Source organism: Bombina bombina, chromosome 1 (assembly GCF_027579735.1).
Source record: "Bombina bombina isolate aBomBom1 chromosome 1, aBomBom1.pri, whole genome shotgun sequence".
NCBI lineage: Eukaryota > Metazoa > Chordata > Amphibia > Anura > Bombinatoridae > Bombina > Bombina bombina.
In genome coordinates, this window is record NC_069499.1 from 414,565,836 (window position 1) to 414,590,577 (window position 24,742).

Consider the following 24,742-nt stretch of genomic DNA (forward strand, 5'->3'; position numbering starts at 1 on the left):
ATCAGTTTAGCAACAGCCAGGACAGCAGGTCTGCAGGGTTAGTTGGAAAATGTATACAGTATGATGAGCAGAAATTCACTTGTAAGACCTGATAGCTCTATGTTGTCCAGGAATCAATGATTGTATACATTATGCTAGTCTCATAAAAATATACAAATATTTTATTTTCAGACAAAATAATAAATACATTTAAAAATATATTTTTCACTTTTTACCCACAATAAAAATCTTAAAGAATGTTGTTTTGTTTTTTGAAGATGTTTCTAATAAAAAAGTTAATTAAAATAGGACTGCTGTGTCCTAGAAAAAATAGTAAAAGTAATTTTTCCTGGTTTAATTTGTTGAAACTCTTAATGTTTACAGGAATTTATTCACCTTATATTTTCTACATAAATTTCTAACAAACACTGGCCTAGATTTAGAGTTCGGCGGTAGCCGTCAAAACCAGCGTTAGAGGCTCCTAACGCTGGTTTTGGGCGCCCGCTGGTATTTGGAGTCAGTGATTAAAGGGTCTAACGCTCACTTTACAGCCGCGACTTTTCCATACCGCAGATCCCCCTACGCCATTTGCGTAGCCTATCTTTTCAATGGGATCTTCCTAACGCCGGTATTTAGAGTCGTTTCTGCAGTGAGCGTTAGAGCTCTAACGACAAGATTCCAGCCGCCTGAAAATAGCAGGAGTTAAGAGCTTTCTGGCTAACGCCGGTTTATAAAGCTCTTAACTACTGTACCCTAAAGTACACTAACACCCATAAACTACCTATGTACCCCTAAACCGAGCTCCCCCCACATCGCCGCCACTCGATTAAAATTTTTAACCCCTAATCTGCCGACCGCCACCTACGTTATACTTATGTACCCCTAATCTGCTGCCCCTAACACCGCCGACCCCTGTATTATATCTATTAACCCCTAACTTGCCCCCCACAACGTCGCCGCAAGCTACTTAAAATAATTAACCCCTAATCTTCCGACCGCAAATCGCCGCCACCTACGTTATCCCTATGTACCCCTAATCTGCTACCCCTAACATCGCCGACCCCTATGTTATATTTATTAACCCCTAATCTGCCCCCCACAACGTCGCCGACACCTACCTACACTTATTAACCCCTAATCTGCCGACCGGAGCTCACCGCTATTCTAATAAATGGATTAACCCCTAAAGCTAAGTCTAACCCTAACACTAACACCCCCCTAAGTTAAATATAATTTTTATCTAACGAAATAAATTAACTCTTATTAAATAAATGATTCCTATTTAAAGCTAAATACTTACCTGTAAAATAAATCCTAATATAGCTACAATATAAATTATAATTATATTATAGCTATTTTAGGATTAATATTTATTTTACAGGCAACTTTGTAATTATTTTAACCAGGTACAATAGCTATTAAATAGTTAAGAACTATTTAATAGTTACCTAGTTAAAATAATAACAAATTTACCTGTAAAATAAATCATAACCTAAGATATAATTAAACCTAACACTACCCTATCAATAAAATAATTAAATAAACTACCTACAATTACCTACAATTAACCTAACACTACACTATCAATAAATTAATTAAACACAATTGCTACAAATAAATAAAATTAAATAAACTATCTAAAGTACAAAAAATAAAAAAGAACTAAGTTACAGAAAATAATAAAATATTTACAAACATAATAAAAATATTACAACAATTTTAAACTAATTACACCTACTCTAAGCCCCCTAATAAAATAACAAAGCCCCCCAAAATAAAAAATTCCCTACCCTATTCTAAAATACAAATATTACAAGCTCTTTTACCTTACCAGCCCTGAACAGGGCCCTTTGCGGGGCATGCCCCAAGAATTTCAGCTCTTTTGCCTGTAAAAAAAAACATACAATACCCCCCCCCAACATTACAACCCACCACCCACATACCCCTAATCTAACCCAAACCCCCCTTAAATAAACCTAACACTACCCCCCTGATGATCTTCCTACCGTGTCTTCACCATGCCAGGTTCACCGATCCGTCCTGGCTCCAAGATCTTCATCCAACCCAAGCGTGGGCTAGACATCCACTGAAGAAGTCCAGAAGAGGGTCCAAAGTCTTCCTCCTATCCGGCAAGAAGAGGACATCCGGACCGGCAAACATCTTCTCCAAGCGGCATCTTCTATCTTCTTCCATCCGATGACGACCGGCTCCATCTTGAAGACCTCCAGCGCGGATCCATCCTCTTCTTCCGACGACTAGACGACGAATGACGGTTCCTTTAAGGGACGTCATCCAAGATGGCGTCCCTCGAATTCCGATTGGCTGATAGGATTCTATCAGCCAATCGGAATTAAGGTAGGAATTTTCTGATTGGCTGATGGAATCAGCCAATCAGAATATAGTTCAATCCGATTGGCTGATCCAATCAGCCAATCAGATTGAGCTCGCATTCTATTGGCTGTTCCGATCAGCCAATAGAATGCGAGCTCAATCTGATTGGCTGATTGGATCAGCCAATCGGATTGAACTATATTCTGATTGGCTGATTCCATCAGCCAATCAGAAAATTCCTACCTTAATTCCGATTGGCTGATAGAATCCTATCAGCCAATCGGAATTCGAGGGACGCCATCTTGGATGACGTCCCTTAAAGGAACCGTCATTCGTCGTCTAGTCGTCGGAAGAAGAGGATGGATCCGCGCTGGAGGTCTTCAAGATGGAGCCGGTCGTCATCGGATGGAAGAAGATAGAAGATGCCGCTTGGAGAAGATGTTTGCCGGTCCGGATGTCCTCTTCTTGCCGGATAGGAGGAAGACTTTGGACCCTCTTCTGGACTTCTTCAGTGGATGTCTAGCCCACGCTTGGGTTGGATGAAGATCTTGGAGCCAGGACGGATCGGTGAACCTGGCATGGTGAAGACAAGGTAGGAAGATCATCAGGGGGGTAGTGTTAGGTTTATTTAAGGGGGGTTTGGGTTAGATTAGGGGTATGTGGGTGGTGGGTTGTAATGTTGGGGGGGGGTATTGTATGTTTTTTTTTACAGGCAAAAGAGCTGAAATTCTTGGGGCATGCCCCGCAAAGGGCCCTGTTCAGGGCTGGTAAGGTAAAAGAGCTTGTAATATTTGTATTTTAGAATAGGGTAGGGAATTTTTTATTTTGGGGGGCTTTGTTATTTTATTAGGGGGCTTAGAGTAGGTGTAATTAGTTTAAAATTGTTGTAATATTTTTATTATGTTTGTAAATATTTTATTATTTTCTGTAACTTAGTTCTTTTTTATTTTTTGTACTTTAGATAGTTTATTTAATTTTATTTATTTGTAGCAATTGTGTTTAATTAATTTATTGATAGTGTAGTGTTAGGTTAATTGTAGGTAATTGTAGGTAGTTTATTTAATTATTTTATTGATAGGGTAGTGTTAGGTTTAATTATATCTTAGGTTATGATTTATTTTACAGGTAAATTTGTTATTATTTTAACTAGGTAACTATTAAATAGTTCTTAACTATTTAATAGCTATTGTACCTGGTTAAAATAATTACAAAGTTGCCTGTAAAATAAATATTAATCCTAAAATAGCTATAATATAATTATAATTTATATTGTAGCTATATTAGGATTTATTTTACAGGTAAGTATTTAGCTTTAAATAGGAATCATTTATTTAATAAGAGTTAATTTATTTTGTTAGATAAAAATTATATTTAACTTAGGGGGGTGTTAGTGTTAGGGTTAGACTTAGCTTTAGGGGTTAATCCATTTATTAGAATAGCGGTGAGCTCCGGTCGGCAGATTAGGGGTTAATAATTGAAGGTAGGTGTCGGCGATGTTAGGGAGGGCAGATTAGGGGTTAATACTATTTATGATAGGGTTAGTGAGGCGGATTAGGGGTTAATAACTTTATTATAGTAGCGGTGCGGTCCGCTCGGCAGATTAGGGGTTAATAAGTGTAGGCAGGTGTCGGCGACGATGTGGGGGGCAGATTAGGGGTTAATAAATATAACATAGGGGTCGGCGATGTTAGGGCAGCAGATTAGGGGTACATAGGGATAACGTAGGTGGCGGCGGTTTACGGAGCGGCAGATTAGGGGTTAAAAGTGTAATGCAGGGGTCAGCGATAGCGGGGGCGGCAGATTAGGAGTTAATAAGTGTAAGGTTAGGGGTGTTTAGACTCGGGGTACATGTTAGGGTGTTAGGTGCAGACTTAGGAGGTGTTTCCCCATAGGAAACAATGGGGCTGCGTTAGGAGCTGAACGCTGCTTTTTTGCAGGTGTTAGGTTTTTTTTCAGCTCAAACAGCCCCATTGTTTCCTATGGGAGAATCGTGCACGAGCACGTTTTTGATGCCGGCCGCGTCCGTAAGCAACTCTGGTATCGAGAGTTGCATTTGCGGTATAAATGCTCTACGCTCCTTTTTTGGAGCCTAACGCAGCATTTGTTTGAACTCTCGATACCAGAGTTAAATTTATGGTGCGGCCAGAAAAAAACCCGCGGAGCGTTAACAGCCCTTTTACCGCCGAACTCTAAATCTAGGCCACTGTATGACAATAAAGCTGTTGGAATGTGCGGCTTATATTACCTTGTGGTTATTGTGTATGTGTGACTTCTGTTTTAGACAGTGGAGAATTGTGTGTGCACTCTAAGGAACTTGTCATATCGTCTGGAGTTGGAAGTGCCTCAGGCTCGGATGCTTGGAATAAATGAAATAGATGATTTCTGCAAGGAGTCTCCTAGCAAAGATTCAGACTCCAGTTGTTGGGGGAAAAAAAAGAAAAAGAAAAAGAGACCACCGCAAGAAGAGCTAGTAGGTTTCATTCCTTAAGAGAAGTTCCTGCTTAGTTCTTTATGATAAGGCAAACCATATATAGCTAATACATTAAATGCAAGTTCATAACATTTTTTTTCATGGTTAAAGGGATATTAAACCATAAAATGTTCTTTTCTGATTCAGACAGAATATACTATTTTTCAAAAGTTTCTAATTTACTTATTTTATAAAATATGCTTCATTCCCATGATATTTTCTGTTAGAGATAAGTAGGTAGGCGTCTGGAGCAATACATGGCAGGAAATAGTGCTGCCATCTAGGGCTCTTCTTGCAAAACTGCTGCCGTATAGTGCTCCAGAAATGGACAGGCCAAAAGATACCAAGGGAAAGGAGAAACATTAGAAAATTGTTTAAACTGCATGCTATCTGAGTCATGAAAGAATCCCTTTAAGATTACAGCTATATCAATGTTAAATTGCTTTTTGTGTTTCTCAGATCCCCCCTCCCCCATATTGTGGTAATTTCAACTATTTTAAGATCAAATTTATCATGAGCCATACTAGAGAGAGAGACGCACACAAAAAAATAATTCTGTTCTGATAATGACTGGCTAATATGTTTAATATTTTTTTCTCTTAACCAAATATATTAATTCATGGCGTGCCCAACTGAATTCTTATCATTTTGATTCATTTTGGGTTAGTTTTAGACTTAAAATTTGTTTCAACCTCCAAATACTTCATTGTAATCATAAATGAACATTAAGATAATCATGTATTAATAACTTTTTTTTTTATTAAACAAGAAAATATCTGTTTTATTAGTAAATAAACCTACATGCAGAAGAACTTTTTTAAAAATGTGCTTTTCCTACACTCCCTATAGAGGTCAAAAGGCAAAATCTGTAACCTAGGTTTTCAAAATGCTACAAATAGACTAAACAAACTGTTTGCTTTGCAGCATTTACAGGTTACTGATATTGCTTTTTGGCGTCTCTAGGGAGTGAGGGACAAGCACAAATTTACTCAAAAGCAAGGTATGTTTAATGTCTCTCTAACATTACAAAGAGCTCTGCAAACGGCCTATAAACAGGTTAAAAAATGTATTTTCAGTGAGTCTGGTGTTAAGGATTTGAGAAGTCCAAATCTTCTTCAATAAGCTGCCCGAAAACCATCCTCATATAAGGTATAGCAGGCTATTTGAATGGCACAAATGCATATGAATAGTGAAAGCTAATAATTGGGGATAACTATTTGGAGTGGGTTCTAATATGAAAACCCACATGATGCACTTCACAATTGAATTTTGACTGTGTGGACCCCAATGTGTCTTGACTTATCATTACAGGCTTAAAGTTAGTCTGTTCTTAGTAAGAGTATAAAACAGGCCACCTACCTAAGAAATCTATGTTTTTTAATTAAATATAAGCAAAACCCAAGTGCAGCTTTTGATTTTCACTTCTCAGAGTCCATATCTGCATTTTATAGAATGTGGATTTACTGAAAATTATTTAATTTCCTTGCATGATAATTATGTACCTGTACACTTTTATAACTATTTATAGGAAATGTTAGTTAATGATTACTTTTCTGCTCCCCTCCCCCAATAATTGTTTCCACAGTGGGATGGTGTTGGTCCGATTCCCGGACTTTCTCAGTCTCCCAAAGGGGTGGAGATGCTGTGGCACCCCTCTGTAGTTAAGCCATATCTGACTCTACTAGCTGAAAGCTCTAACCCTGCTACACTGGAGGGTTCGGCTGGGTCTCTCCAGAATCTCTCTGCTGGGAACTGGAAGGTAAGGGTGGGGGGAAAGACGTAATTTATTATTTAAAACTGTTGCTTGCTATTGTTGAAGGATGATCAGATTTTGTGTGATGTGGCATGACAATACTGCAGGCTGTCACTTGCTTTTAAAGCTTAAATTGATTTTGTGAAAGAAGCGAAAATGACCTGCAAAGTATATCGTGCTGTGACAATAAATAATTGCTCTTGTTTTTATCCTAGTTTGCAGCTTATATTAGAGCTGCGGTGAGGAAGGAGAAAGGGCTTCCCATCTTAGTGGAGCTTCTGAGGATGGATAATGACAGAGTTGTTTCTTCTATTGCAACAGCGTTAAGAAATATGGCATTAGATGTCCGTAACAAAGAGCTTATTGGTATGTATTTCCCAAATAAAGGTATTTATCAATTGCTACATAAGTATGAAAGTAGACAAAGCTTGTTTTGCTGTAGGCTTTAGCTGTCTTGAAATGCCTGTTCGCCTTCCTGCTAATTGATATTGTAAACAGGGACACAGTGGCAAGAACATTCAGTGCAGCTGCTGATGTATTAATGATCAATTTTCTTTAATTATGATTTACTTTTATCATATAGTTCTAATATTTTTCATGAACAATTTCATCAAGTTGAGTTATTTATTCAAGTTTTGCATCTTTTTCCTTTGTTAATCTTAAGAATTATACAACCTAAAAGAAAAGTGTCTATTTTACAAGTAAAATGTTGATTTGATGTTTTAAACGTATCAGCCATTACTGGCATACTGCTTTGTTCTTTTGAGCTAAGGCCTCTGTGTTGTCAAGTTTGATGAACATCTTTTGGCCTAAATTACCTATTTTCTCCTACATCCATGGTACCTTTAAAATGCTTAATATATATTTTTTTTTTCAATTAAATGTTATATTGATTTTCAAACTTGAAGACACATATACAAAAGCACAGAGTATTTACGCGTTACCAATAGGCAGACAGAAAAAAAGGTCAAGGTATTCTGTATAAGGGCATCAATTTAACATAAGATGTAATGAACTGTCTCAGTTAAAAGTGTTGTAAACAGCATATACAGGATTAAGCTTTACAGTACACCATTTATGTAAACATAGTTTGATAGCATTTACAGTCTCTTTTGCTCCCATATGAAAAGAACATCAGCAATAAAACCTTGCTTACCAATAAACACATAGTGGATTTTTTTCTAACGCTAAGACATGGTCCACCTCTTTCAGCCACATAGACACCGTATGGGAGCACACTCTTTTTCCACAGCCTGGGTATTGGGCGTTTTTCGCACAGTTAAGCATACACTGAAATAATCGTTTCCTGTACATGCAGGGGATTTGTGGGAATATATATTTTTATATATACACTGCCTTTGATGTTACATTCTGAAAGTACAATTAGCCTTTATTGATATTTTTGCAGTGGCAGCCAGGCTTAGGGGTGTGCCAGCTTTCCTCCATAAAAAAACTAGACAATCTGTAGGTGACTGGACACGACGGTCTGTGGGGGTCACACAATGCTCTACCTTAGACCTCACTCTTGATCCTACCATGTAAGTTTTTTTACTACTAAGCAGTCATTTTACCCCTTGGCTGCCAGTAACAAACAAATCCAATAATTGTACCTCTTTTGTTGCCAGTAACACTTATAAACAGTAGAGATTTGACCCTGTTGACTGCCCCTCACTTCTTCCTGCTCTATATTTGTAATGCATTGAGGCCTTTTACATTTAAAACTCAGGGACTTGCGTCCAGTATTTTTGTGAAGATTTTACTGGACAGCCTGCTAAAATACTGGACTGTCCTAGTCTGACATTAGTAACAGCGTGCTACAAAAATGAAAATAAGCCCTAATCATTGGTATTAGTGTGTGCACTTATCTTAAAATGTGTCCCACTGTGTCTACTCCTGCTCTTCCTATCATTTTTGCTGTGCATCATGTATGTTTCTTCACACATATTCTAGTCTGCAGCCTAGAGTAATCGATTTCCAGGTGTGACTAGAGCGGATGTAACAGGCTTCCCACAGCTAAATGAATCTACAGATGTGAGTAGCTCAGGGCTAGTGTCAGTAAAACTGTTTTATTTGCCACATTGGGCACACATGTTTAGGTCATGGAAAAGGTAACAGGTTCCCACAGCGAAGAGCTAGGGTTAAAATGAATGTTTTTTTTATTTTTGTGCTAACTTTGAGGACCTTATCCTTAATTAATTAATTGACGGAATTTCTCATTTTTGGTTATCTGCCATAGGTAAATATGCTATGAGAGACCTGGTTAACCGACTTCCTGGAGGTAATGGTCCTAGCATTTTGTCGGATGACACTGTGGCAGCGATTTGTTGTGCTTTGCATGAGGTCACAAGCAAAAACATGGAAAATGCAAAAGCTCTGGCAGACACAGGAGGGATTGAGAAGCTAGTAAACATAACTAAGGGAAAAGGGGACAGGCAAGTATCCCACAAACGGTCGCACAGCAGAGAAATACTGTTCAGTGCACATCTATCCGCTGGGGTGTGTTATCTGTGATAAGCAAATATTTCTGTTTTCTACAAGCTACAGGCTCTTGTTGTTTTTCATTATTCCCCTCTGAAATCTCATCATCCGTAGAAGGATGGAATATTAGTTTCTGAGGTAACAGAAGTACAATAGATTTTATCTTTCATTTCTACAGTAATCAGTTCATTAATTCATGGGCTGCCTTCATTATGAAAAAAAACCTCTGGTCATTTTGTTTCACAGCAGGAACAGAGAGACAAAGAAAGTCGTTTTCTTTATCAAAATTGGATTACACATTATTAATTTTGAATGGTATTTCTGTACCTCGCCCCTCAGTAATAAGTCAGGAAGAGAGCAAATCCACTTTCATTACCTATTGCTTCTCCATTTTTCTCCAATCACCTCACACATAAGGCTATATAAAACCATGCATTAAAGGGGAAGTCTACTTGATTATTTTTGTTCTTGTTTAATACGAGAGATAATGCCTTTACTACACCTTCCTCCGCTTTGTACAACCAGCATTGTTATTTTAATATTCTTTATAATCTCTAAAACATCTAAATCTTTGCCTGTCTCTAAGCCTCTGCGGACTTCCTTTATCTAAGTGCATTTTATGAGATTTTTCACAACCAGACACTGCTAGTTCATGTATGCCATATAGATAAATATTGTGCTCACTTCTGTGGAGTTGTTTAAGAGTCAGCACTAATTGGCTAAAATTCAAGTTTGTAAAAAGCACTGAGATAAGGGGGCAGTATGCAAAGGCTTAGAGTAATTGCAGAGGTAAAAAGTTTATTAATATAACTGTTGGTTATGCAAAACTGGGGAATGGGTAATAAAGGGATTATCTATCGTTATAAACAATAACAATTCTGGAGTAGACTGTCCCTTTAATTTAATAAACAAATTGTCTATTTAGTAAGACATCTTTACCATGCCAAAGGTTCTCAATATACACATCCTGCAGCTAGTGATATAACTCCTATAGGGACAGTATTACAATACATTTCTGTTGCCTTGACTTAAATTAGCAAGTCACCAGTTGTAAAACAAATTAAAAAGTTGTTTGCTGCAATTGTTTTTGAACAGCCAAGCTCCACGTACCATTTGTGTTATTTGGAGGAGCCAGTCCTACAACTTTCTAATTTACTTCTATTATCACATTTTCTTTGTACTCTTGGTATCTTTTTTTGAAAAGCAGAGATGTAAGCTCCGGAGAGTGCTTTGTGTCTGGAGCACTATATGGCAGCAGTTTTGCAAGAATGTTATACATTTGTAAGAGCACTAGATGGCAGCACTATTTCCTGCCATGCAGTGCTCCTGACACCTACCTAGGTATCTCTTCAACAAAGAATACTGTCAAATTTGATAATATAACTAAATTTATTTATTTTTTAAATTGTATGCTCTGTTTGAATCCAAAAAAGACCATATTTGGGTTTCATATCCCTTTAAGTCTGCAGACAACAAGGCTAGTCACAATTATATTGTTAGTATAAACTGCATTGTTTTTCAGTTGTTATCTGCTAAAGCCAAATAGGTTATGTAGCAGGCTTAGCCTTGAAAAGTCAGCAGGGTGCATTTCCAGTTCTGAGGCAAATTACATGAAAAGGGGAATTAAATAAAGGTGAACTTGTATGGGAAAGTTGTTTCATTACACATAGCTATAACATTTTATATTAAAATCTTGGAGTGTTTTCTGTCCCTTTAACTAAAACATTGTCACTTTATAGATCATCTTTGAAAGTTGTAAAAGCTGCAGCCCAAGTTTTGAACACACTGTGGCAGTACAGAGACCTCCGAAGCATCTACAAAAAGGTATCAACCTTAGTCTGTTAACTTAATCCGAAATAGAAAGCTCAAGGTGAAGAGAGACACACACTTGATTTCCCAATTGTGTCTATTTTGTATTCTTTTTCTTTGTAACACATCAAGTATTTTTCATTTTTACACACTAAATTGTTTCAGTTGCGTTATGTTGTCACCTACCTCATGAAAAGTGAGTAGATTCTGCAACTGTTTATGAACAAAAGAAACTAATGTATTAATAGTGAATTTTGTAAAAAAAATAAAAATAATATTAAACTTTTTGAATAGAAAGCAAATCTATCCCATAGATTGTTATATTTTTTTTAAATTTGTAAAAAAAAAAAAGTTTCCTCTGAAGTATGAATGGAATATTTTGATATTAAAAAAATACCTAATAAAAAGACAATGCAATAACACTTAGGGGCCAATTTAACAAGCTGCCAATCGGCCCCAATGCAGCTGTTTCCGCGCGTGCCTTCAGGCTGTTAAGAAGCAGCAGTCTTCAGACCGCTGCTCCTTAACTTGTACGCCTCCTCTGAGTCTGCGGACATCAATCCGCCTAATCGTATACGATCAGGTTGATTGACACCCCCTGCTAGCGGCCGCAAATCTACAGGGGGCAGCATTGCACAAGCAATTCACCAGAACTGCTTGTGTAATGTTAAATGGTAACAGTGATGTCTGTCGGACATGATCCGCTGAATGGATCATGTCGGACATACACTTGATAAATCGGCTCCTTAGTCTGAATTTCAATTTTTTTTTTCTGTTCAAATTGTATAGTTCCGTTTTTCTTCCCCCTGCATCATGTCACAGCCATCAGTGCATTATTGCACATGCTCAGTAGTAGTTGTTGCCACAGAAAGTGTGCATATAAAAAGATTGTGCTCATTTTCATAACAGAAGTGAAAAGGAAAGTTGTTTACAATTATGTGCTCTATCTGAATCATTAAAGTTTAATTTTGACTTTATTGTTCCTTAAAGAACAAACTAGTTTAGTAAATACTGTTTGGATTTAAACTGAACTTAGTAAAAAGACTGATGATGACGTTCAAAGCTCTGTTTGTTGAGAGGAACAAAGCTCCAAGAGCCCAACAAGAAACAACTCCATCTGTTCAGCACAGGATTTTCTCCTTTTTAAAAAGGGTGATATTTTTGTCAGTGCCTCCTGTTTGAACAAACATAGTTTTTCAGTACAGTGTTCCTTAAACTGGTGCTCATGTTTGTACGTATTTGATCAGCTGACCAGTACTGAATGATTTATTATACACATATTTGATATTAGGACCTTATTTTTGTTGTTTTCCATTTGACCTTATTTGTGTTGTTTTTTTATTTTTTTGTAGGATGGGTGGAATCAGTCTCATTTTATTACCCCAGTTTCAACATTAGAGCGTGATAGATTCAAATCACATCCTTCCTTATCAACCACCAATCAGCAGATGTCGCCTATGATCCAGTCAGGTCAGTAATAGACACTTCTTAAAGGAACAGTGAACACCTTGTAAATGTTTTTAAATCAAATTAACATCCTTTTTATTGCAATTAGTTTTCAATCACCAAACTCCACCCACCATTAGCCTTATTTGGAGGAGCCAATCTAGGCTTTAGTTTGCAGACAACAAGGCTAGTCATGGTCATAAAGTTGGTATAAAAGGCATTGCTGAGGTTGTTATCAGATAAAGCCAGTTAGGGACAGATAAGTAGCATGGTTATCCTTGAGAAGTCAGCTGGGTGCATTTCTAGTTTAAGTGAGAAATAGACATTGCTCTTTTTTAAGAGTTAGATTACATGAAAGAGGCGCCAAATAAATAATTAAAATATATTGCAGAGTTCTTTCATTATGCACAAGTAAACATTCTATATACAAATCTGAAGGTGTTTACTGTCTCTTTAATCAAGTCAGGTAGACGGGAGACAGCATAAGTGAATTAAAGGGGCATAAACATTTCAACTGAAATGCATGATAAAAATTCAAAGAATTGCACATTTATTTCTGCTACCTCCTGTGCACACATGTGCCTCTGCCACACAATTCCTGAGCATTTAGATTTTTCATAAGCAAACTATTATCTGTGTTTGCCAATTCAGCTTTTTTAAAACAGAAACTATTATCTGTGTTTGCGCAGTTGCCCAGTGTAATCCAGAGAGCACACTTACATTACCACGGAGCTAAACTTTGGTGACTGGGAACACATCAGTTGCGCAAGTTCACTTCAGATTTCTATAGGTACAAAGGGACCCTTAGATTTGTTCTTCCTGTATTAGTAAAACTCTAAAATATTACACTGCAATCTTGTATGATTAAGGGGGAGACCCCGAAAAGGTCACTTGTTCGTTTTAATCTGTTGCCAATAAAGTGAACTTTTATTACAGTGCTGTAGTCAACCTCAGTGTTTATATACTCTTTGGGGAATAAGGCAGCACCCCTGGTCTTTACGTGCACCAAATTTACCTTTCTGCTGTATTACTTCTGATATATCGTTACCACTTGTTTTATGTGGTTTAATCCCAGCTTGTTAGTGAAGAAGACTAAGCTTGTCCCTTTCATTTTATTATCAAATCTTTCATTGTTTCTCAATATCACATTCTTCCTAATGATGCTGCAGATGTCTACTGGGGATAGTGAAACTTCTGTATACTTCAAGTGTACTGAGTACTCACCTCCAAGTGAAGGAACCAAATAGTTTAGCAAGACACCGGCACCTATTCACAGGGGAGCTTGGCACCTACACTATTCATGTTCATTCTCTTTGAGGTGAGGATTCTGGAATATTTGCGAAAACATGAAATGTACTGACATTTCACCGCCCTTCATGGAGATGTCCGCCAATCTTTGGAAGAATACTTTTCTGAAACAGTCTAGGGAGACACTGGGAAGGCAGCGATCATACACAAGGGGAATGCACAAATGTATATGTATGGTATCTTGGTTTACATCAGTATAGATATATATTTTTGAAGTATCTCATCAGAAATATGTCAAGTTTAGGCTTGTGAAGTTTGTAATGTGCAGTTCTAGTTCTCGAAACTGGAACACCCATAATTTTCAATTTAAAGTGCAAATAAATGTTGAAAAATAAATATTAAAATTTAAATTGCAACGGTATAATATTAAACATTTTGGCCTAGATTATGAGTAGAGCAATATATTGGGCTTTCGCGATATTTGCGCTCCACTCAGTAATACCAATGTGCGTAAATGTGCATTGCCTGGAAACCTTTCGCTCACAAGAGCGCGCTTTCATAGGCTCCAATGCCGCAAACCACAGAGCACTGCGCAGGGGGCATTTTGTGCAGCATTGAGCAGCAATAAATAAATCTATATGTATATTCTTATATACATATGTGTTTATATGAGTATATACACATAATAACACACAAATATATATATATATATATATATATATATATATATATATATATATATATATATATATATATATATATATAGTTCATAGGCATATGCACTCCCACCAACCGTTCACCTGCCAGGGTGCTTTCAAAAAATTCAGAAAAAAATATAGCAGGTAAAGCACTCACTGGACTTCAGACTTCAAGTGTGACAACAAATTTTTATTGAATGTGACGTTTCGGGACTTAACACGTCCCTTCCTCTGACAGTTTGAAAACTCCAAACAAACCAACTTATAAAGGCATACAAAACCCACCCCCAATGCAAGCTCCAATCACTGGAAACTATGGGGGCCGTTATAAACAGTGGAATCCAGTGGGGACTCCCTGTCAGACACCTCTGTTTGGTTACTTGTTGGGGCACGCCTGTGTTTATCTAGTTGTCTAGACAACGTGTGATGTGGTCCAATGGGAGATTAGGTGACGTAAACAGTAGTGTTGTGTTTATGAAGGGAAATCGGTGACAGCAATCGGGTCTGTTTTACTTTTGATCACATCTTGACTGGTGATGAGGTATATGAATGGAAATAGTACTGTGCATAATGAGTAGGTGTGGGATTCTTTATCAGCGAATCTTGATAGTAATTAGAAGTAGGGGAGTATCCTTGGGTGATGCCAAACCCTTTATGACGTTGGTGGAGAGTCCATTTCTGACACAGGGGTACTATGATGATCTATTTTTAGCAGTCTGGGGCATTATTCGTGATATATCCACATATGTAGTTACACTTCTATTACATTTTGTATCTTTAAACATTACAACAATAATGGTTTTTGTTTTTTCTTTTTGAATTTGTGAATACATGTGTTATTTTATTTTATTTAATACACTTATCCGGTAGAAACCACTGTATTTTGTACACGGTTTCCAGTGATTGGAGCTTGCATTGGGGGTGGGTTTTGTATGCCTTTATAAGTTGATTTGTTTGGAGTTTTCAAACTGTCAGAGGAAGGGACGTGTTAAGTCCCGAAACGTCACATTCAATAAAAATTTGTTGTCACACTTGAAGTCTGAAGTCCAGTGAGTGCTTTTCCTGCTATATTTTTTTATATATATATATATATATATATATATTTTTTTTTTTTTTTTTTTTAAAGTGAAAACACATTCCCCCATTGACATCAATGTAAAGGCACTCTAGGTGCCCTTTTTATTTTTTCTAACACCTCACATCCCCTCACTTTAACCCTTTATAACTGCTTCATGCAGGGTTTTATTTATTTATTTTTAAATAAAAATGCTTATCTTTTTTTTTTTTTTTTTTTTTTTTTTTTATGTTAACTACTGTACACTCTATTTTGGGTGTAATTGGTTAATTGTGCTAAGCACAAAGTGTAACTACAAGCTCGTTGGAGCATTAACCGGCCTCTTGTAATGGCTGGTTGTTTAACGTGCGCCCGTAAACTGACACATTTGCCCCTTTACGGGCACACGTTAAGATAACGTTTCACTCACAATCTAGCCCATTATGTTAAATCTCAATGTGCTTAATGTTCTTTTTAACAGACATTATACACTAGATTTTTCTTTGCATAAATATTTTGTAGATGATCCATTTATATAGCCTATACATTGTTTGTTTGTTTTTTTTAAATGTATAGTTTTGCCTATTTTTAAATAATATTGTACTGATTTTCAGACTCCTAACCAAACCCCAAAGTTTTAGGAGTATACTGATGTATACCTTCTCCTGCTTGCTCCCATTTGTGTAAAGAGTCTTTTCATATGCAGGGGAGGGGGCTTTCACTGGGTGTTCCAGTCATCCTAATCAAAAATGCTAAACTGGGAGCTTCTAAGTAAGGTTTTATACTGGATTTTTAGATCGGTATCTGTGCCTATTATTCTTTATAGTAGTGTCTATTACATGCAGTTATATGAAAATTGGTGTATACTGTCCCTTTAAGCAAACGCTCATTAGTGTAAGGGGGATGCTTAGTGCTGAGAATATTACATAAAAGGGACATCTCTGGAACTTGTAGTGCCCCAAGTGATGACATGAAATATCACTTCAAAAATCAAATAGTAAAGCTATTATAAAAACATTTGATAAAGTAAATTAATACAACAGCAGATATGCTATAGCAAGTAACACATTTCCTATCACATTTTTTCAAGTTTGTCCTTTTTTTATTTTGTTTTCTAATCACACTTTTCCCAGTTAGCTATGTCTCATCTGTCATTGAAAATAGTGCTATATCTCTTTGTCCTGTCTTTGAGACCCTCTAGCTTTTGTTCATTCCATTAATGTGCTTGTCAGACAAGAAGACGGTGTGACAGCAACAAGAGCACATGTTAAGATGTATAACGGAAATAATCACTGAATGCCACGGGCATGTTTCCTACCTAGAAATAGCTTCATATTTGTTTTTATGATGTTCTATGTACAACTGAATGTACCTAAATTCAAATAGCTTGTGCAAGAAGCAAATAAACACAGCAAATGTGCGTTACAATTGCTTTTCATTTTTGTAGATGGTATAGACGCAATGTAAAACCATCTATTTTCCATGGAAGCCTTTTTTTCTAATTGAATTTTGAATGGATGTGTTTCCATCAAATGTATAAAACAGTTTGAATGACAGCGTATTCATTTTTTCTATATGAAGATAAAATATCTGGAAGTTATATTTTAAGTTGAGCTAAGATACCTGTCTGGCACTCCAATGCCTGCTCAGAAAGCGACACTAGTGCAAAACTTCCATGCTTTTATTTGTGTCCCTTGCTTACAGTGAGTTTAACGCCCACAAAGGGGTTACATATGTAGATAGTGCCTCTCAGGACTGAAACACGTTGCAGTTTCTGAGCAGGAAATAGTTAAGAGTAACATACACATGTAGCTGCCAATCATCAACAGATAATTGCTGAGGAGGTAATCAGCAAGGAACACTAATGCAAAAATATTATGCTTTAATAAATTAGTGCATTTAATTGTTCAGTTACAATGATCCTTTAGGATTAATTAAGCATAATATAAAGGCAATATACATGAATTATTTATTTTGCTATTCTTATATTTTTTTTTGCATACACGTGTATATATGCTGTGTGTGTATGTGTATATATATATATATATATATATATATATATATAAATGGATACAGACCGCACTCCAGACTGTTTTAAAAAGGCCCTGGGTGCAGCAGAAATATGAATAGCAAAAGAAGAGAGAGCACTCCACGGGACTTAGTTGCAAAGAACTAAGTTTATCATGTAAGTCAATGGGAAGTGAGGGAGATAGGTTCCAGGCCCCTCTCAAAATTGTCATAAGTAACACCTAATACATTATTTTTAAAGCCTTGAAATGAAGGCTTTAAATGCTAAACAGCATTATAAACCTAATAAAATAATCAAACAACACAGAATATATCATTAAACTAAGTTAAATGAACAAAAACATTTGCTAAACAGCATTATAAACCTAATACAATATTCACACAACACAGACTTCACTTGCATATTTCTGCAAACAGTTATTTCTATGCATTCCAATCTGGACTGATTTATAGACAGGAAGATCTTGTTCCTTTGAAATCTGCTCGATAGCTCAGGTCTGGTTAAACTGATTTATTTCAGCTTGCTTGGCTTTGCTGCAGCACAAGCGGACAACTTTACCTACTGGCTATTTTAATAAATGCACTGCTTCTCAATGCTTTTCAATAGCACTCACATGACTGGAAAAAAAGGTTGTTATTCTGAAATGGTGTAAATTGAACCGTTGTAAAACGAGGGCCACCTGTATATATATATATGGAAATCAGGAGACAGCACTCGCTGGTCTTGACAATACTGGATTTATTCAGTGACGTTTCGGGGGAATACACCCCTTCATCAGACCCCCAAAACGTCACTGAATAAATCCAGTATTGTCAAGACCAGTGAGTGCTGTCTCCTGATTTCCATATTCTACACCATATTCTAGCACCCTGGCATTTGGAACTAAATATATATATATATTTATATGTGCTTCTAACGCACCCAAGCATAGGAGATAAAATACATTTTCTGAAACGGCAAAACCTAGCCAGTTCTGAAGACAAAATTACATTTATTTATATTTAATGTCTCTTTATCCCTACTTAGTCTGGGAAGCACTAACCTTTCAGTTTTTTTTCTTAGGAAAAAAAATGTAGAAACTATTTTCTCTTTCATTGTGCTTCCCTTGTCCTACAGCACAAGAAGAAATATCTGTTCTTGTTTCCATCTCAACGCGGCATGTAGATTGTTGGTCGGAAGGGAACAGTTTCTACTTGTATAAATGCCACTGCATTCTTTTTTCTGCGCTCAGATACCCATGCATTGTCTATTTTATGGACACGGTTTTCATTTATTGTGATCTAAGATTTGCCCTTTTGTTTGTACATATAATATTATAAAGAGCTTAGTGATATGGTTCATTTTAGCTTAATATTTTTTATGAAAGCTGTGATGTTCAGAAGAGATCATTATTTTAGTCATTAGAAAAGAGGAACAGTTACAAAATGCAGTTTGTATGCCTTACAATTTGGAGTAATTGCATTTTTGGTAAAGCACTGGAAGAACTTGCCTAATTATCTGCAGTCAATAAAATGTTTAAAGGGACAGTCTAGTCAAAATTTAAGCTTTCCCATTTACTTTTATCCTCAAATTTGCTTTGTTTTCTTGGTATTCTTTGTTGAAAGCTAAACCTAGGTAGGCTCATGCTAATTTATAAGCCCTTGAAGGCCACCTCTTATTTTGACAACGCTAGTTCATGTGTGCCATATAGATAGCATTGTGCTCACTCATGTGGAGTTACTTAGGAGTCAGCGCTGATTGGCTAAAATGCATGTCTGACAAAATAACTGAAATAAGGAGGCAGTCTGCAGAGGCTTAGATACAAGGTAACCCACGTGTTGGTTACACAAAACTGGGAAATGGGTAATAAAGGGATTATCTGTCTTTTTAAACAATACAAATTCTGGAGTAGACTGGTTAAAGGGATACTAAACCTAATTTTTTTTTTTTTTTTCATGATTCAGATAGAGCATGTAATTTTAAGCAACTTTCTAATTTACTCCTATTATTATTTTTCTTTGTTATCTTGCTATCTTTATTTGAAAAGCACAAATGTAAGATGTACCAGATGTTTTGTTGCTGATAACTTAGTGTTCAGTGATATTCAATCTGTATCGTTTAGTATTTACTTGCAGGCACAGCCAATCAGACTAAAACAAACGTTTTAGACTTTAGGAAGGCTGCTTTTTCATACATGGGAGAATACTTGAATAACTCTTTAAAAGGGCAAACACAAACTCTTATTAAGGGACACAAGTACAGTGGGATTTTTTGAAGGGTGCCATTTTAGATGCAGCAGCACACTGTATTAGGCATTTATCTTAAAATAAAAGTAAGAGGAAACCAATATGGTTTCTTTCATGTAATTGGCAAGAGTCCATGAGCTAGTGACGTATGAGATATACAATCCTACCAGGAGGGGCAAAGTTTCCAAAACCTCAAAATGCCTATAAATACTCCCCTCACCACACCCACAATTCAGTTTTACAAACTTTGCCTTCTATGGAGGTGGTGAAGTAAGTTTGTGCTAGCTTCTACGTTGATATGCGCTTCTCAGCATTTTGAAGCCCGATTCCTCTCAGAGTACAGTGAATGTCAGAGGGATGTGAAGGGAGTATCACTTATTGAATGCAATGGTTTTCCTCACGGGGATCTATTTCATAGGTTCTCTGTTATCGGTCATAGAGATTCATCTCCTACCTCCCTTTTCAGATCGACGATATACTCTCATATTCCATTACCTCTACTGATAACTGTTTCAGTACTGGTTTGGCTATCTGCTATATGTGGATGGGTGTCTTTTGGTAAGTATGTTTTCTTTACTTAAGACACTCTCAGCTGTGGTTCGGCACTTTATGTATTTATATAAAGTTCTAAATATATGTATTGTACTTATATTTGCCATGATTCAGGTTTTCAGTATATTTACTTTTGCAGACTGTCAGATTCATATCTGGGAAAAGCTTTTTTATGAAAAATGTATTTTTTACCTGGGGTATAGTCTTTTTTTCAAATTGACTGTTTTTTAAATTCGCGGGCAGAATTAGGCTCGCGATAGCGCAAAATGCCAAAATTTATTGCATCATTCTTGGCGCAAGATTTTTTTGGCGTGAAGTTACGTTCATTGATGCAAATTCTTAATTTTTCGGCTTCTTAGTTGACGCCAAGTCCTTCACAGGGTTGCGTCATCTATGTCATTTCCGGATGTTTTTGGTGCCAGAAATTATTTTTCTGTTTGTTGTGCGTCATACTTGGCGCCAAATATTTTCATTGTTTAAGACCCCATTCCTATTTGCCTCTTGCCTTTTTTCTATGTCAGAGGGCTATGCTGTTTGCATTTTTTCTCATTCATGAAACTGCCATATAATGAAATTGATAATTTTGCTTTATATGTTGTTTTTTTCTCTTAAATTTGCAAGATGTCTCAATCTGATCCTGTCTCAGAAATCACTGTTGGAATCCTGCGGCCTGATAACAGTTCTACCAAAGCTAAGGGCATTTGTGGTAAACTTGTGGAGGTTATGCCTCCAGCTGTGGTTTGTAATAGTTGTCATGATAAACTTTTACATGCAGAAAATGTATCCATCAGTAGTAGTTCATTACCTGTTGCTGTTCCCTCAACATCTAATGCACAAGATATACCTGTAAAATTAAAATAATTTATTTCTGATTCTATTCAGAAGGCTTTGTCTGCCATTCCGCCTTCTAATAAACGTAAAAGGTCTTTTAAATCTTCTCATAAGGTTGATGAAATTTCAAATGACCAGCAACATACTGAATTATCCTTTTCTGATGAGGATCTATCTGATTCAGAAGATCCTGCCTCAGATATTGAGACTGACAAATCCTCTTATTTAAATTGGAGTATATTCGTTCTTTGTTAAAAGAAGTGTTGATTACATTAGATATAGAGGAAACTAGTCCTCTTGATATTAAAACTAGCAAACATTTAAATTCTGTTTATAAACCGCCTGTGGTTATTCCAGAGGTTTTTCCAGTTCCTGATGCTATTTTCTGATATGATTTCTAAAGAATGGAATAGGCCTGGTACGCCTTTTATTCCTTCTTTAAGGTTTAAAAAATTGTATCCTTTGCCAGCAGTTAGATTGGAGTTTTGGGAAAAGATCCCCAAAGTTGATGGGGTTATCTCTACTCTTGCTAAACGTACTACTATTCCTACGGAAGATAGTACTTCTTTTAAAGATCCTTTAGATAGGAAACTTGAATCTTATCTAAGGAAAGCTTATTTATGTTCAGGTTATCTTCTTAGGCCTGCAATTTCTTTGGCTGATGTTGCAGCTGCTTCAACTTTTTGGTTGGAAACTTTAGCGCAACAAGTTTTGGGTTCATGATTTGTCTAGCATTGTTAAGTTGATTCAACATGCTAATAATTTAATTTGTGATGCCATTTTTGATATTATCAAAATTGATGTTAAATCTATGTTTTTAGATAGAAGAGCTTTGTGGCTCAAATCTTGGAATGCTGATATGACTTCTAAATCCAGATTGCTATTTCTTTCTTTCCAAGGTAATAAATTATTTGGTTCTCATTTGGAGTCTTAATTTAGTTTTGAAGGCTTTACAGGCTCCTCCGTTTGAACCTATGCATTTGTTGGATATTAAACTACTTTCTTGGAAAGTGTTGTTTCTTTTGGCCATCTATTCTGCTAGAAGAGTTTCTGAATTATCCGCTCTCTCTTGTGAATCTCAGGATAAGGCAGTTTTGCGGACTTCATTGAAATTCTTACCTAAGGTTGTAAATTCTAACAACATTAATAGAGAAATTGTTGTTCCTTCCTTGTGTCCTAATCCTAAGAATTCTTTGGAGAGATCTTTACATTCTTTGGATGTGGTGAGAGCTTTGAAATATTATGTTGAAGCTACTAAAGATTTTAGAAAGACTTCTAGTCTGCTATCTTTTCTGGTACCAGGAAAGGTCAGAAGGTTTCTGCCGTTTCCTTGGCCTCATGGTTAAAACTTTTGATTCATCAAGCCTATTTGGAGTCGGGTCAAGCTCCACCTCAGAGAATTACAGCTCATTCTACTAGATCAGTTTCCACTTCCTGGGCTTTTAAGAATGAAGCTTCAGTTGATCAGATTTGCAAAGCTGCTACTTGGTCTTCTTTGCATACATTTACTAAATTCTACCATTTTGATGTATTTGCTTCTTCGGAAGCAGTTTTTGGTAGAAAAGTTCTTCAGGCAGCTGTTTCAGTTTGATTTTTCTGCTTTTGATTTAAAAAAAATTCCTCACATTTATGAGAATTAACTTATATTTTGGGTTGTGGATTAATTTTTTCAGCTTAAAATGGCTGTTTTTATTTTTATCCCTCCCTCTCTAGTGACTCTTGCGTGGAGTTCCACATCTTGGGTATTGCTATCCCATACGTCACTAGCTCATGGACTCTTGAATTACAATGAAAGAAAACGTAATTTATGTAAGAACGTACCTGATAAATTCATTTCTTTCATATTGGTCCATGAGGCCCACCCCTTTTTTATGGTGGTTATGATTTTTTTTGTATAAAGCACAATTATTTCCAAATTCCTTTGTTGATGCTTTTTACTCCTTTCTTTATCACACCACTTTTTGGCTATTCGTTAAACTGAATTGTGGGTGTGGTGAGGGGTGTATTTATAGGCAATTTGAGGTTTGGGAAACTTTGCCCCTCCTGGTAGGATTGTATATCCCATACGTCACTAGCTCATGGACTCATGCCAAGATGAAAGAAATTAATTTATTAGGTAAGTTCTTACATAAATTATGTTTTTGAAAAGAAGTAGCACATGCTGTAAAGACAAAAAAAAGATAGCTTGTAAAAATTACAGACAGTCAGATGATGATATGCAAATATGTAGACTCAACTAAAAAAGTAAATTTATGCTTACCTAATTAATTTCTTTTATGGTACGACGAGTCCACGGATTCATCCTTTACTTGTGGGATATTATCCTCCTGCTAACAGGAAGTGGCAAAGAGCACCACAGCAGAGTAGCTAAAATATGTTCTTTGCAATTTATTGACCTTTCAGTGCATGAGGGACACATTCTAAATGGAGGTTCCACAATGGCTTCTAAACATATTGAACATTGACTTTCCTCAATGTCAGACATGTTGAACAGGCTAGTAATGACTACAAACAAGCATGAAAACACTTTATTTAGTGAAAAAAATAACAATCTTAAAAATCGGTACTGCGCCTTTACGAGAAAAAAAGCATACATGTTCTGCAAAACTGCTTTAAAATGCACCAAATTTTTCACATTTTTGCAAGCAGACACACTATATGTAGTTAAGATTGCCCCACAAGGAAATTTAACATTTAACCCTTTAATGTGCAAACAGGATTGAAATTAGGCCTAAATCCGGAGAGAAAAAAAACACCCCCAGCACCTTGCCACAGCCCTGCTGTGACCCTACCTGCCCTCAGGGGTAGTAAATATGGGGTTAAAGCTTCGATTTGGCCCAAAACATTCACCAGGGTCCTCATGAGTTAGAGCTTGCTGCTTGTTGAGTGAAAATAACTGCGCATCTGAGGCGCGAAAATAGGCCCCGCCCATCTCCGTTGATTTCTCTACAGCTTCAAAGAACTGCACCAGAGCGGTTTTAAACTAGCCATATGGGTTCTGAGACCCAAAAATTAAGCCAAGTGTACCTCAATAAAGTAGCCCAAAACGTTATTGCCCACAAAACGTTAACAGCACTCCCAGTTCATAAAACGTTTGCCCACAAACATTCACATCTTTGTAATTAGCACCTTATGCAAGCTTAGTAATGCCCTTCTTATTAGCTCTTAGGATTACTGCTTACCCTCACCCTCATGGGGATACTGTCAGCCTTTCTGAAATACCACAGTCTCTCCAGAAAAAAATGACTGAACATACCTCACTGCTGTATAGCATGAAAACGTTCCTCACACTGAAGTTTCTTGCACTCCTCAGCCTCTGTGGGGACAGCACTGGATCTTAGTTACAAATGCTAAGATCATCATCTTCCAGGCAGAAGTCTTCATCCATCTGCTGCCTGAGAGTAAATGGTACACACCGGTACCATTTAAAACAAAAAACTCTTGCTTGAAGAAATTAAAAAATAATATTTTATCACCTCTTTCACTTTACCCTTCCTAGTACTTAGAGTAGGCAAAGAGAATGACTGGGGGGTGGAGCTAAGGGAGGAGCTATATAGACAGCTCTGCTGTGGTGCTCTTTGCCACTTCCTCTTAGCAGGAGGATAATATCCCACAAGTAAAGGATGAATCTGTGGACTCGTCGTACCTTATAGAAGAAAAGGCGAAGCAGTTAATTAGGAAGACAAAATATCATGCGACAGAAAAGATAGCACAGTCAGTGGGACATTGTGACAAAACCTTCTTTAGATATATTAAAAGGAGAAAAGGCTAAGGTTGGATTAGTTAAATTGAGAACAGTTGATGGTAGAATAGTAGAAGGAAATAAGCAAATAGCAGAT

At 36.7% G+C, this 24,742-nt stretch overlaps 1 protein-coding gene across 7 annotated transcripts in view; it reads left to right on the forward strand.

Moving 5' to 3' along the window:
• PKP4 (plakophilin 4) overlaps window positions 1-24,742 on the forward strand; it is a 784,378-nt gene that overhangs the window by 718,840 nt on the left and 40,796 nt on the right. For all 7 annotated transcript variants that reach the window (XM_053698322.1, XM_053698321.1, XM_053698324.1 and 4 more), the window contains 6 exons: window positions 4,592-4,780; window positions 6,366-6,539; window positions 6,749-6,899; window positions 8,770-8,965; window positions 10,751-10,835; window positions 12,173-12,290. In XM_053698322.1, coding sequence (XP_053554297.1) covers window positions 4,592-4,780; window positions 6,366-6,539; window positions 6,749-6,899; window positions 8,770-8,965; window positions 10,751-10,835; window positions 12,173-12,290 — 913 coding nt within the window. The remainder of the gene's footprint in view (window positions 1-4,591; window positions 4,781-6,365; window positions 6,540-6,748; window positions 6,900-8,769; window positions 8,966-10,750; window positions 10,836-12,172; window positions 12,291-24,742) is intronic.